Here is a 15,881-nt window from a genome sequence, read left to right on the forward strand (position 1 = left end):
TCTCCCGGCACACACAGACGAAATGTGCTCTGGCATTTATGCTGCATTTGGACTCACTGGTCTGTACAAATGTTATACGAGCAGCAATGGAATTAAATTGCACTCGATTGAGTTCAATTAAATTAAAGTTCCATCGAGCTCAGTTTGATCTAAAAGCTCCCCCTTTTCCTCTGTATCAACATTTCTTTACTATTACTTTCATTTTCTAGGCCCCACTGCTAGTTTGGTGTTGGCGTCACCTTTGCAGACACTGTCTCGCTCTACTTCTTCCTCCCTCACACTCTATGTCCCGCTGGTCCTGAGGGACGGGGTCTCCGGTTTGACCAGCACCGGGACCGTCACAGTGTCCGTGTGTCCCTGTCTGAGAGGTGGAGCCCGGGCCGGAGAGAAAGAGAAGCAAAGTGAGGCGGAGTGGGACAGAGAGACGGTTTGTTTGCCCCAGCACTCCTCTTTGCCCTCCCCTGGACTCAGCACTGCCGCCCTGCTGGCCATTTTAGCCTGTGTGGCCACTCTTTTGGGTAAGTTTAGTGTTAAAGGTGCAGTAGGAGATCTGGGAAATGCTAATGTTAGCCTGCTAGCATTGAAAGCATATGATCCCACTCTCCCTGAAAATCACCGTCCAAAGCCACGCCTCCCCCAAAACACATGAACTCGCACACACACGCTGCTGCAGATTCATTTCGGTGTTGATACTGCTGACATGGAAACGCATAGTTCCGAGCCTGAGAATGTGAAGAGCTCCGGTTTGAACATCATGGGTTGCCATCTCATGGTAGTTATGGTGTGAACGCGGCATAAGCTCGTTGTTTTGATTCAGTAGGAAATGTAAAAGGCGGCTGCTGTTTGTTGTGCTCCGCGACTGACGTCTGTCTACATAAAATCTGCATAGTATGAAACGAGGTGTTGATGTCTGATGTCTGCGCGAACAGGGTGCGCGAGGGTATGTAAAAACATACGCTGACAGGCAGGTAGGACATCATATTATGTTTGGACAAATATAAAGATTGAATGAACATTTTATGGTCTCACGCCTTTCATAGACGATATATATTTATAAAAATACCATTTAACTTAGTGATAGCTATCAGGATACGAGGAGATTTTCAACCAGTAAAATGTTCATTTAAATCACCTATTGCACCTTTAACTTCCATATATTAAGAGATAATATACAGTCAGATGGTCATTTTAGCAAAATAAACACAGGGTCATCGGGATCGAGACGCAGAGCAAATTTGAGTTGAAAATATTTTATCTGTATCAGTATTGTTATTGTTTACTAAAACTAAAATCAAAGCTATTAAAAATCATTTTCATGAAGTAAAATATAAATATTAGATGAAAAACTTTAACATAAAGACCTTTGACAATAATTATAAATGTTGTATTGGCAACTATAAAATAAGTTTTAGTTGAAGTACTAAAATTACTGAAACTAAAGCTGAAATAAAAATAAAGCTGAATAGAAATATTTATTTTAAAAAAATGAGAAAAGCACATAAAATTACTAAAACTGAAAAAATAAAAGCTAATTCAAAATATTAATTAATTCTATAATAGTATATAAATAATACTAAAATAACATTTAGTATCTTAAAGCTTCCGCTGAGAAAAATAGTCCACTACAGTGTGCAAAACAATAGGTCTAGCAACAAGTGGAACATTGTGACAATACTAGAATAATATCCATACTGGAGTCCTCTGAGGTCATTGTCAACGCTGTCAATATCTTTGTATGAAACCATCATGAGTGATATGAAAAAAGTGGTGTGATGTGAAAGACATGAAAGTAGTGGCAAATTCAGTCCCCCGAATGAGTGGTCTGATAAACTGCGTCGTCTTGGATGATGGTGAATATTAGAAAACATCAGACCACTGGATGCAGTGACTAACCAATCAGAACTGAGTATTCCCCAGAGCTGTGTAATAAATGTAATTATGGGGCATCAATATGTGTAAGTGTTAGTATTTCTGTAGCACCCTGCAATTTTATTGCAAAAATTTGTTTCCCAGCACAAACACATGTCCTCCTTTTTTATAAATGGAATCATAAAACACTCACTCTTTTTCTCTTCATTTCTCACTGTTTTCTTTCCCTCTGTTTTTCTTCTTTCTCTGTCTAGCTGTCAGTGCTTTGTCTCTGTCCCTGCGGAGGCAGAAAAGGGACTCGCTCTCGCCTTTAGAGGAGGATGATGTAAGAGAGAACATCATCACGTATGATGATGAAGGAGGGGGTGAGGCTGACACGGCTGCATTCGACATCACAGCGCTGCAGAGCGCCCCACATAACGCCCGCAGGGGCTACCGCACCCTGGACAGCAGGAACATGTGAGTGTGGCTCAGCCAATGTGATCTGATGAAAGATTATATTGGCTATATCTGTTACATCAACTCTTTTGATTTATCCAATCAATAGGGATTTTCACACTTGAAATAGTTAAAGGTGCTAAAGAGGATCTTTTCGTCGACTGAGAAACCAAAGACTGTTACTGAGTTTTTGAAATGAGCGCATGCGTAAGAATTTCGAGGGAACACCTCCCAAAACTCGTGCACGAGTATTGGAACACGAGTGTTTACCACCAGCATTCGCTGTGTCGTGTTAGTGGATTCATTATGTCGGACTCACCGCAGGTAACTCATAATCTGCAGTTGTTACTCCTGACAAAAACATTGCATGCGGCGCCTGTGGAGTGTGGAAAGTTACTGGAGCGCGCAGCCGCGCTCGTCTCTCACAAGGAACGTCACGGCAGTGATTGACAAGCCAGAGGGCCAATCGTTTACGTGATGATCGCGTAAATGATTGGCTGATGTTTTTAAGGCCCTACCTCGTGCACAGATGATGTATATTAATATTATTCCTTTCAGTGCACCTAATAAATAGTCTTTTATCAGTTAGTAAAGACAGTTTCAAGTAATATTGCAAAAATGTATAAAACAAAACATCCTCTTTAGCACCTTTAACCCTGGGTTACTCTAAACCCTGGGTAAACGGAATCCTGGGTCATCTTGCTTCACGTTTCACACTGCTCATAATTTACCTGTGGTTAACAATTAAAAGCGATGTTTAGAAGGATGATAACCCGAGGTTAAGCACAGTGTGAAAAGCCCTAATGACCCTGACACCGCAAATATGCAAATAAGAACGTTAACCCAGGGTTAAAGAATGTACAATGTGAATTGTCACTTTATGAATACAGGATTAATTGTTAAAGGATCAGTTCACTTTCAAATTAAAATTTCCTGATAATTTACTCACCCCCATGTCGTCCAAGATGTTCGTCTTTCTTTCTTCAGTAAAAAAGAAATTAAGGTTTTTGATGAAAACATTCCAGGATTTTTCTCCATATAGTGGACTTCAATGGAGCCCAAACAGCTGAAGGTCGAAATGACAGTTTCAGTGCAGCTTCAAAGAGCTCTACATGATCCCAGAAGAGGAATAAGGGTCTAATCTAGAGAAACCATCGCTCAATTTCTAAAAAAAAAAAAAATATATATATATTATATTATTATGTTTTAACAATAAATGCTCATCTTGAGCTAGCTCTCTTCTTCTTCTCTATTAGAATTCCAGCAGTGTAGACACTGCTAAGTGTATTACTGCCCTCCACAGGTCAAAGTTTGAACTAATTGTTATATATTTGCACTAGCATATTAAGAGTTTGGTTCCAAAACGCGATAAACGCCATTTTCAAAAAATTGAGTTTCCGCCAAAATCAGTATTGTATCTGGTCGGTATTGAAAAGTAATTTATTAATTTTGCGCAAAATGCGATATCCGTCGTGTTATTCTGTCATGTTTTCTCCATTTCTTCCCAAAACGCGATAAACGCCAGTCTCCTTTTTCTGCAGAACGCGATATATCCGCTCTCCACCAATCACAGCGCACCATTCCACACACTGTAAACATTAAAGGCTTTTTTAAAAGCCGTTTTTAATACCAATGTACTCGGCAAATGTGTTTATTTAACCGTGCGGTGGCGCCAGATACTCTTTAATCGGTAATGACAAATAATTCATAACATTAACAAGATGACCATTGGAGCGACGGCTGAATGTATTTTTAGTAAATTGGCTGAATATAAGATAAATATTGGCAAAGTTTAGACTCTGTCATACATGTGAATCAACTTACTTTGTTGTGTATTTTCAATTTGAAAAATAACTTTTATATTGATGGATTAATTGCATTTTGAAAAAAAAAGTGTCATGGATTTATTGCATTTTGGGGAAAAAATAATACGTTTTTATAATAAACTTTTTAAAATCAAAATGTAGATTTGAATTTTTTTATGTTTTTATATCCAAAAGATGCTATGTGAAAGTTTGAAACAGAAAATAGTGGTTTTCATCTTGCCAATGTTTTGGTAAAGAAAACACCTTTTTACTCAAAATAATCAAAATGGAGTTATTGCGTTTTGGAACCAAACTCTTCATATTGTCTATGACGATTTAGTTCAAACTTTGACCTGTGGAGGGCAGTAATACACTTAGCAGTGTCTACACTGCTGGAATTCAAATAGAGAAGAAGAAGAGAGCTAGTTCAAGATGAGCATTTATGGTTAAAACGTATAAAAAATTTTTTTTTTTTTTTGAAAATGAGCAATGGTTTCTCTAGATAAGACCCTTATTCCTCATCTGGGATCGCTGTAAACTGTAATTTTGACCTTCAACCCTCTGGAGTCCAGTGAAGTCCACTATAAGGAGAATAATCCTGGAATGTTTTCATCAAAAACCTTAATTTCTTTTCGACTGGAGAAAGAAAGACATGGACATCTTGGATGACATGGGGGTGAGTAAATTATCAGGAAATTTTAATTTGAAAGTGAACTAATCCTTTAAACCCAGATAAATTTTATGAAAAATTGCAATTACATTTTTTCTTCAAATCATGCATTGGTACTTTTAATTCTGCTTCAAATCTTCTCCAAAATCCATCTTATTTGTAGTCACTATTTTAATAAATCATGGCCGTTTTAGCCACGACTGCTGGAGATTTAAATGCTTCTTTAGGTTGTAAGAATTCCATTGTCTGTGATGAAAAAGGTTTGAGTTGATCATTCTTTATTTTAATATCAAAATGTTACAATGAATTGCTCATTTTAATGTTTAGTTTTCACAATGGTTATATTTTAATGAAGTTTTGAACTAAAGTCAAAGGCACACAGCAAACAAAAGCAGAAGAAGACAGCCTAAAGAGTGCTTCCAGCAGACCACACCATCTCAAACACCTATGGCTTTATCGCAATTATCACATCACCTCCCTTGAGGTTTCACACATAAAAACATAAAACAGCTTTCGCATTTTCAAATTTATTTTTACTAAAGTCATTATTTTAAGGTTTAGCAGATTTGTGTGTAAGCATAAATGAGATTTGAAAGGTATGGCCTTTATAATTCACTCTGCTGATGTGTGGCTTCAGAACACTTGGAATATCCTGCTCAAGTCATATGGAGTACTTTTATGCTGCTGCCTGTTATTTTATTTCATTTTGCTTTTGATTTTTTTTGTTTATTTGCCAGCCTGCATTGATAATATACTCTGTGTTCCCTCAGACGTTATTCACAACACAGTCAGGAAAAGGCTCGTACGTACAGCAGCTGGGCTCAGGCTGGAGCGATTGATCCGGGGCAGTACACCAGTCAAGCAGCCCCTCTATACGGACGGTTCTGCTACAGCAGCCACACCCTCCCAGTGCTGCGTCGCTCACAGGGCCCGTACGAGCCCGGCTTATCTGAGCTGGCTTACCGCTTTCCTGGGAATCAACCAGACCACTCTCTAGTCATTCAAAACCAGGCGGCTGTGGTCGGCCCTCTGGAGCCTGGGGCCATTTACGTGCCAACAGCAGAGACTGGTCACGGCTCTAAAGAAGGGACAGCATCTCAGGACGGAGCTACCACATCTGAGGGAGGAACGCCAAGGAAAAATGACTTGAAGGATGATGCAAGCAGTGATGCCCAGCAGAGTCAGAGTCAAAGCCAGGATCTGGATTGGGTAAAGCAACATAATTCTTAATTCTGAATCTTAATTATTTAAGGGGATAGTTCACCCAAAAATGAAAGTTCTGTCATTAATTACTCACCCTCACGTCGTTCCACACCCGATCAAATTAAGATCTTTTTGATGAAATCTGAGAGCTTTCTGTCCCTCCATAGACAGTTACACAACACTTTGACGCTTCAAAAAGTTCATAAAGAGATTGTAAAACTAATCCATATGAATTGAGCGGTTTAGTCCAAATTTACTGAAGAGACTCGATCGCTTTATATGATGAACAGATTTAACCCTTAAATGCATACCTCTGGTCTTTAGTGACCCGGGACGTCATTCACTACCCTCCTCCTCGTTCATTTTTTAAAGTTAGACATCAGCCTTCTTGGTATTCCTCAATTCATTATAAAGAATATAACAAGAAAAAAATCATAAAATTATAAAAGAATGCCTATTTTTGTATTCATCTTTTGTAAAAATTGTATAGGGTCACTAACGACCCGAGGTGTGTATGAGTGTACGTATATTTTTTCTGCGCAACAATAATTGAATCTTAGATGACAGAATAAGTGCAATTCACCTTTATTCCACAGGGTGGCAATGTCTGATACACAATGCTGAAGTGACGACTCATTCAGACAGAAAACGAAATAAGAGAAACATGAAATGGCTCAGCGATTTACTGCAGAGCAAGTACTGAACGCAATCAAATATGACTGTAAGTGTTGCTGGATGGATCTGGTGAAGCTGTTAGCGATCGAAATATTGATTTTGAAGATGTTGAAAATTATATAGTTTTGAGAATACGTTTGAGATCGTGAATGGGCTCATATTCGTGACCTAAAACATAAAACTAGCCCATTATTTGCTGAATTTACTGGGAAATGAGCTCTGACGAGGACAGTGATGATGGCATAAAACATCTGCTCAAACGGAGCCCTTTCAAGCTCCAAAAGGTAACAAAATATGCTTTATTTTATTCTTCTGTAATTGTTACCCTAATATCAGAGGAGTTTTATATTATCGTGACAGGTAGAGATCCTTCCGTGTTAGATATAGATCCGGGTCGATAAAGACCCGAATATGTAAGAATGATTGGCGAAACAGTCATGCATTTAAGGGTTAATTAGGCTTTTATTCACATATGAACATTCATCAACTCACACATCAGTTGTGGTAAACAGAAGCTCAAGCATGTTCGTTTGATGTGCGACAACCAATGAGGTTCATTCTCGTGTTACGCAGCGCTTTTGATCTTCCGGAAGAGATTTGTTCTTGTGCATCAAGCAGGTTCGGTTGAGCTTCTGTTTGTTTGCTGATCAATGTTTATATGTGAATAAAAGCCTAAATTAAATCTGTTCATCATATAAAGCGATGGAGTCTCTTCAGAAAATTTGGACTAAACCGCTCAAGTCATATGGATTAGTTTTACAATCTCTTTATGAACTTTGAAGCATCAAAGTGGTGGTTGTGTAGCTGTCTATGGAGGGACAGAAATCTCTCATATTTCATTAAAAAAAAAATCTTAATTTATGTTCTGAAGATGAATGAAAGTCTTACAGGTTTGGAACAACATGAAGGTGGGTAAATGATGACAGAATTTTCATTTTTGGGTGAACTTTAAGTAACCCTTTAAGTAAATCACCATTTTCAAAACCACAAAGCTGCTTTAATAACCAATATTTGCGGTAGACCCAAATGGAGTACATTGAATTTATTAATTTCATTCTCCAGAGGTCTTTAAATAATACATTATTGTTTAATAATTAATGGACTTTTAAACAAACAACAATACTGACAAGGCGATTAGAAAACCCCCCACTGCTTAAGGCTGGATAAGTTAAACAGCTTTAGCAAACCGAACATGAACACAACGCCTAAGAAAAAATCAACTGTAATTCTCATTCATAGACGCACTTCTCAGTCACACTCCGACAGCATCGAATCAGTATTAATGTAATATGTGTAATAAACATTCATTGAACCGGAGACTTGGAAACAACTGTGAAATTAATATTAATGTATATTTCATAATGTGTGTTGCTCTTGGACAGTTGTCAACCACTGATTCAGCTGCATCTGAAAGGCGTGAATTCGAAACACGGCGTGCATTATTTGTATACCGTTGCACCAACCAGTGATTTTTAATGTCTGATTTTACACACATATGCAAAATGTAGACATATTTTCCCACTGAAAAAGACTAATTTTAGTTTTGTTAAATGTGAGGATGCATCCAATGTGTGAAAATATGTTGTTTTGCACATCCTTAGTTAGTTGGCGGGCTAGTTTTTGCTTGTTTCTTGCTGTAGGTGCCAAACAGGTTGATGATGAAGGTGTGTTTTCACATGTTGTCTCTCACTGTCTCTCTTTCTCTTCATCCTCATCTCACAGTGCAGTGTTAGCTCTTTTTAGAGCTCAATTAACCCGTTTCAGCTATTGTCAACCATTCCATCTGTCTAACGTTGTCACTTCCTCCCTCTACTCGTTAATAACTTACTGTCTCGCTTCGCTGTTATCACATTTTTCTTTGTTTTCACCTGCTCATTGTGTCTGAATTATCTCTCTGCTTTCTCTTCCCTCTATCCTCACACATCCCTCTGTTGAATAACAGAAAAATAAACTCATTCTTACCTCCCGCTCTAACCCTCCTGCTCCTCCCCGTCCCAAACAGGTCCAGCCAGACACAGCCCCCCGCGAACGAGAGCTGGTATTGACCCGTTCCGGTTCGGTCGCTGGGCCCGGCACCGCCGGGGGGTGGGTGTGCGACTCCGCCACGCTCCCCCGATCTGGACGGCACTCCTCGCGGGGCAGCCTTTCCCTAAGTAGGAGCGGCGCAGGGCCTGCCGAGTCCAACCACCCTGGGATGGCTGAAGCTGCTAACGGAAGCACAGAAATGCAGTCGGTCAGCGGCAACTACGCCACCATCCTGCAGGGGGAGCAGCAGAGGGACTACCCGGGGACTCTGGGACGGGGCGGGCTGGAGATGGGCAGCGGCTTTGTGGTGGGCAGGCCCGAGAGAGAGGCCAGCATTCCGCTGAGCACCGGGATGTATCCGGAGGGTGGCGGGTTCATAGGAGACTGGCACGAACGGGTAGGCATAACTGGGTACCCGCTGGGCAGGAGGGATATGACACCCCAACTGCTTCCGTACCCTGGCCAAGGCCGGGGGGCTTTTGGGGGCATCCTGGGTTATGGCGGAGCGTGGCCCTCAGCACCCGAGGCGTCAGGAAGAGGTGGTGCTCACTCTCTCGCCCTAAGGGTCGGCGAGTTCCTGCGTCTGCGGCTGGCGCAGGTGACCTTTGACCCCTCGCAGCCGCCGTACGACTCGGTGCAGGTGTACGGGCTGGAGGGCACAGGCTCGCGCGCCGGGTCCCTCAGCTCCCTGGACAGCGAAGGCAGCAAAGACGCCGAGAAGGAGGTGTGGGGAGCAGGTCTGGAGGATTGGGGCCCGCAATTCCAGAAACTAGCCCAGCTTTTTAGGGAAAGGGAGAAGGAGAATGATGAAGATAAAGAAAGGGATGTAGAGGCCAGCAAAAAGCACAAGGACAGGGAATGGAAAGAGAAGGAGGAGCAGTCTGGAGATGAGGAGCAGGCGAATGTCTGAGAGAAAGAGAGCGAGGAGGAGAGGGGTTGGGTGGGACAGTGATTAAAAGGCAACAAGAGCTGGAATAATGAAAAGTGAAGGGTAAGGAGGGAGAGACGAAGAGGAAAGGTAATAAGGGAAGACAGGGAAAAATGAACAGAGAGAGCAGAGGCAGTGGAGAGAGTGATTGATGCAATTTGAAGCAATAAGTGCTGAAAAGCTGATGTGTGAGCACAGCCAGAGCCGTGTTTCTTTAGCCAGCATTTAACATTCCTTAAGTGTGTTTGGCAGTGAGCGAAAAGCAAAGTTCACTGTATTCCAGATCACATTTAATTACGACTGAGAAAGTAAGAGGTTTGAACTCGGATTTTTGTGGCAGAGAGCAAGACAATGGCGCCAAAGGAGGAGGGGAGAAACGCAAGGCCGGAATAGCAGATGAAGTTATGGCAACACACGAGGGAGTAGGAAAATTAATGTTTGTACAGAAATTGTTTATACATTCACAAAAGCGAGAGAACTGAATTATTCAAAAGAAAGCACTGAATATTACAGTAAAGTCCTGAATAAGTGTCTGCACAAAGATTCTTGGTGTTTACACATACACACAAAAACAAACACGCATCAATTTTAAACCCTGCTTGGAAAAAGTCTGCATTGCAGATGTCTCATTGTCAGGGTTCAAAATGACTTACATTTCTGCCAAGAACAGATTGTATACAAAGTTGCTCAAGAAAAAGAAAAAAAAATATGACAAAGTTAAAATGTAGGATGCTAAAATTGTGCAAAACTTACGCACAAACAACCATTACTTGTCTAAAAAAAAAATCCCACATTTAAAAGGTGAAGGTGATTTACAGTACGAGAGCTGACGGGTCTGCTTCAGCTAGAATGCACTTTTATACATGATGTTCAAAAACAGATTACAAATGGTGTTGTTGTTTTTTTTATTGGAGGAAAAAACATGAAGAAATGTTCTATGTAAATGCATTTAATTGTAAATATCACTGAATGCCATTGTGAAAAGTGTCAACAGTACTGTAGTCTTCAAGCAACAAAAAATAATAGATTAATAAAATAAAAACAGAGGAGAATATTATATACAATGCCACATCGAAATCCACTGGATGTAACAGAAAGCACTGGATTGACTGAAGCAGAATAAACCCTGCCATTTACGGTACGACGTCGGATTCGGATGTGTCGCTGTTTCCCAAACGGAACTTATTTTTTTTATTATTGAATGCGAAAGGTCCAAATAAATGTATTTAAAAGTCCTTTTTCTGGGTTGAGCACACACTCTGCATTGATATCCCGATTAATCGCACTGTTTTTGGCCACGAGGACTCACTGTGACTGGACTGAACCAGAACCACTGTATCACTGCACAGTCATGCGCACCAGTACCAGGGGGCTTTATGCAGTACAAACCCACACCCAAATATCATGCTCTGTCAAAAGCATGAGCCTATAAGTATTATATGAAATATTAATGTAGATGTTTTTGTATGATAAGTATCATTACAGAATGACAAATCCCCCTGGAGCTTATTTGAACAGGACTATCCTAACATAGTGTCTACACTGGACGTGTAGAAAAGCAAATAGAGGCCAGGTTATTATAATCAGTGATGCTGTCTACACTGGATGCGGCGGGAGTTTTTAGATTGACACCAACTGTAAACTGATGGCCTGTTAAATGGACTACTTGCACAACTCTTTCCGTGTTCTTCTTATTACAGCTTGGGAGCTTCCGGTCAGCGTTCAGCACACCTATACAGATAGCTTCTCATGGAAATGCAGATTATTACTACGTTTTAGGGCTGCTGCCAAATGTTTTTTCAATTGTATATTTTTGAATGGCGCAACGTGCAATATGGCAGAATAAGTCCCGCCTTCTAAATAAGAGCCAATCGCGATTCGTAAAGTCATTGCGTCACTGCAGCAGCCGTTAGAAGCTCCGGTTCCTTTAGAAACAGTCAGCATGCACTTAGGACTGCGCATGCGCATTAGCTTAGTCCAGCCTGAAAAATACAGTTTTTTGTCATGATTTGAGCGTTTAGAAACAAAATTTATGAGACAGTTGTTGACAGATTTCATTGGTGATTTCAAATATGAAATTTAATCGAAAGCTTGGCAAACAGCTTTGGAGAATTTGATGTTTCCCCATTCAAAGAGATAGAAGCTGCACTTGCATGTCCGAGAGGCGTTTCAAAGATGACCACCGAGTGAAATGACTTTTCTTATAGGGACTTTGATAATAAATAAATATTTCCCCACTAACCTGCCACAGTCCAGGGCAATCTGTTAACAGATTGACAGTCATTGTAAGTCCGCTAACACCGTTAGCATCACACGCTAGCTGCTTTCTGACTGTAAAGGAGCAGCGAAGAGCCTACAAGACATGCACAAACAAGCCAAGCTGACGATTAAACAGCAGTACAATGTAATTTCCCAACAGTAAAATTGTGGCCAGTGAAAATGCTGAGTGGATAGTAACTTTGGAAAACCACTAGCCACAGTGGCTGGTGAGCAAAAAAGTTAATGTCAAGCCCTGAGTACAACTTACCTTTCATTTAATAGTTATAATTAATCAAGCCATTATGAAAGCAAACCATGGTTTTACCATAGTGAAAGTGTAGTAACTATGGTTAATTTTCGTACGAGCAGTAGGTATTGCTTGTGTACATTGGTGCTCTTATTCCAGTGTTAAAAATAGTTGAATGAATGTGAGGTATTGATATTGATATTTGATATTGTCAATAAAAAAATGACAGAATAGTGACTAAAATACTTTAATACAAATAAATAAATATGTTCATTCTGATTTTATTCATCAGAGCTGCGTTCAGCCCCGACAAAACGTTTTTTAAACGGAAACGGTGGTGCGTTGAGCACCCCGTTCTGATGACGCAAGAGATGCAACTATGGCAGCTGAGAAGGACATTCTTTGTGTTCTTTTTGAAGAATTTTCGGAGCCTGATGAAGTCGGTAAATACGTGTTTAATACTGCAAAATACACTCGATGTTACAGTCACTGCCCTTGCCGTCCAGAATAAACATCTCAAAAGAGTGAAGGGATTTGTGAAAAGCGTTTCTAATTATTGTGATCCAACATTTGTCTTTATGTTTATAAAAGCTTAATAAAGTATCACTCCACAATACAATAACAAAATATATAAGTATAGAATTTTTTATGTTTATCACATGAATCAGTGTCTAGCACACCTTCCTAAGGAAAGGATATGGACCAGAAGACATTGCAATTACTAAATGATATTTAGACAGACTTAAAGAAGTTCCAGATCTATACTTGTGCTCTTATTATTTAAGTTATTTTGCCATTAATGTAAATAAACATGTGCAAACAATATACTTGCTCTTGTGAATTTTGATGTTAATTACATTCACGAGCTGTTTCTGGTTTATATGCATGTTGATGCTGATTGGGCTAACATTTTTGACACACCCACCAAACAAGAGAAAACGTATCTCAAACCTGTTGCACACCGTTGCACACCGTTTCCAGGAAACATGTCGTTCAACACGGAAACCGTAGCAAAAAGTTGTGCACCGGTTTGAGCTTGAACGTGCCCCGGGTCTCACTCGCAATCAGGGTTGCCAGGTTTTCACAACAAAACCCACCTAATTGCTACTCAAAACTAGCCCAGTCTTGTTTTGGGGGGTAAAATCTTTTTTTTGGCAGGGTTCCCCTGGTAAAATTCGCATTCCAGGGGCTAAATATCACATTATTTGGGGTTGCTTCAACCCATGGACAGTGTTAAAATAGCCCAATTCCACTGGGAAACCGCAGACTTGGCAACACTGCTCGGACTGCCACTAATTTAGAGCGCTGACACCCTGTGGTGAAAGAATCACAGCATATGTTGGATTAAAACTTAAAAGTTCCGTTGAGTTGGGAAAAGTCTGTACATGGTAATCATCAGAATATCTCTTCTTCTGTCTCTGAATATGTCCAGATTTTGAAATCATTCCGAGGACTCTCATTTTAAGAGGCGTTTAGTCGGCTAGGTGATTGGAGCACATTGAAAATATATATAACACGAGGCTCAGTACAAGTAGTCCATTTCTGACATACGCTACTTCCGACAACAGTACAAATGCATTCGTAACTTTCGCTTCGTCCAGTGTAGACAGCCTCAAAATGTTGTGAAGAATGGAATGCATCCCGTTTCATTTCATATATTTCAGGTAGATTAGGTCAACTGTACACTGGGTGTGGAGTTACTGCATTCATCCTGGTTTCTGCCTTCCTATCGGACTGCATTGTTGTGGCCCCAAGTGGTCCCTGTTGGTACTGAGATCTCACGATGGCGTGTATTAAACATGTATTTATTCTGTTGTATTTTTTCCTTTTCTTTTTTGTAAATTTGAATAAAGACAGTATGTTTTGAGGTGATGTGTGTGCGACCTGATGTGTATATGCTCTTCTTTTTTAACCAAACTCTTGATTGAATTGACCCCTGTGTGTTTGCCTCTGCTGAGTAAATGAAAGTACTGGCTTTGGAGATCCATAGAGGCCGTTCAAACAGGGACAGAGTTGACAGGGAGTAAACACAGTGTCTAGTCCACTTACTCCCAAGTTACGTGATAGACTTACAACAACCCAAGGTCAATAAATGTAACTGAGAGTTCAGGTTGCACTTTGAGAAAGACAATGTTCTCCTCGAAAATCACTCTATTTGAAGTCTGGGTTACGTAAAAAGTGAGGGATTTATTAGTGGGCCTGACATGGCTTATTTGATCTGATGAAAGTGGAGAAAATAAAGGTTGTTTCAAACCACTGCACCTGCAAGTCAACCCTGCTTATCGTACACCTCAATCCTGCGATATGTGTGTGTGATTGTGTTTAAACCAGCGTATGCCCACATGTGCTGGCAAATAAACAAGCCACAGCCACCTTTTTGATTTGAGGCTGGTTAATTATTCATGAGCTGCAGCGCATATCCTGTTAGATTACATTTGGTTTAATTACATTCACAAAGCTTGATGTAGGAAATAGCAGACTAGAGTGAGAGAGACAAGGAGAGAGTGTGATTGCTTCAAAATTCACTTAGAGCAGAAGAGGGATTCAAAATGATTTAGGGAAAGTTAGATTATGAATGCACGCTCCGTCCTTGAGTTACATAATGAATTGAGCATATTACGCAATGCACTGTATATCTAAATAGGCAGGGTGTGAGAACCTATCACAGAAAAAGTATCACGAGTTTTTTGCTGAAACTAATAATAATTTTCTCTGAAATCTTAAGCAAATAAATAAGGCATCTGGGCATGTTTCATGAAGCAGAGTGATACCACAGATGGGTTATTTCTAAAAGCGTCAGAAGATTTTGTTTTTCATAGACCGGAAAACATTTATCACAACACATGGAGCACAGACGTACACGGATAAGAACAAAAATAACTTGCTATTAATACATTAATTCACTGCAAAATGTCCTCATTGAAGATTAATTTGGTGAATTGTCCTGCAATCCTGCACAACTCAGAATGAAGCTTTAGCTTGACCACAAGACATCTGGAATAGAGGTATGTAAACCTAAAGTGTTTCTTCACTTTTGCATTTTCTATGTTTCCTCAGGAACAGCAAGGTGAAAATGCCCACCAACCTTGATAATTAAACCACTAAATAGCCGGCCCACTGAGGCAGTGGGTGAAAGGGACAACAGCAAGACTGGCTTGTGGTTCATGCCATATTTAGCTCTGTATTACTGCAAACTGCCTTGTATAGGTCTAAATGTAGTAGTGGTGGCTTTGTCTACTTTTACAAGGGTAGTAAAACATTGTGGTGACTGATGAACAGTGAACAGTCCCATGAAGAAACAGCTTAATGAACACCGGATGATGCCTTAAAGGGTTAGTTCACGCAAAAATGACTCACCCTCATGTTGTTTCACACCCGTAAGACCTTTGTTACTCTTCAGAACACAAATTAAGATACTTTAGTTGAAATCTGATGGCTCCGTGAGGCCTGCATAGGGAGCAATGACATTTCCTCTCTCAAGATCCATAAAAGTACTAAAAACATATTTAAATCAGTTCATGTGAGTACAGTGGCTCAATATTAATATTATAAAGCAACAAGAAAATTTTTGGTGCGCCAAAGAAACAAAATAATGATTTATTTAGTGATGGCCGATTTCAAAACACTGCTTCAGGAAGCATCGGAGCACAAATGAATCAGTGTGTCGAATCTGCTGTTCGGAGCGCCAAAGTCACGTGATTTCAGCAGATTGACGGTTTGACACGTGATCTGAATCATGATTCAACACACTGATTCATTTAC

The 15,881-nt window shown here is 40.1% G+C and overlaps 1 protein-coding gene across 2 annotated transcripts in view; it reads left to right on the top strand.

The window, feature by feature from the left end:
* LOC125250293 (cadherin-2) overlaps window positions 1-11,683 on the top strand; it is a 214,817-nt gene extending 203,134 nt beyond the window's left edge. The window contains exons 11-14 of one of the 2 annotated variants that reach the window (XM_048162811.1): window positions 210-518; window positions 2,124-2,328; window positions 5,553-5,991; window positions 8,383-8,798. In XM_048162811.1, the coding sequence (XP_048018768.1) occupies window positions 210-518; window positions 2,124-2,328; window positions 5,553-5,991; window positions 8,383-8,403 (974 nt within the window). In that variant the 3' untranslated portion in view covers window positions 8,404-8,798. Of the gene's footprint in view, window positions 1-209; window positions 519-2,123; window positions 2,329-5,552; window positions 5,992-8,382 lie in introns of both variants that reach the window. The other variant, XM_048162810.1, reaches the window with a different exon arrangement.
* Window positions 11,684-15,881: the final 4,198 nt, after the last annotated feature.

The sequence above is a fragment of the Megalobrama amblycephala genome, linkage group LG17 (genome assembly GCF_018812025.1).
Source record: "Megalobrama amblycephala isolate DHTTF-2021 linkage group LG17, ASM1881202v1, whole genome shotgun sequence".
In the NCBI taxonomy this organism is placed as follows: Eukaryota; Metazoa; Chordata; class Actinopteri; order Cypriniformes; family Xenocyprididae; genus Megalobrama; species Megalobrama amblycephala.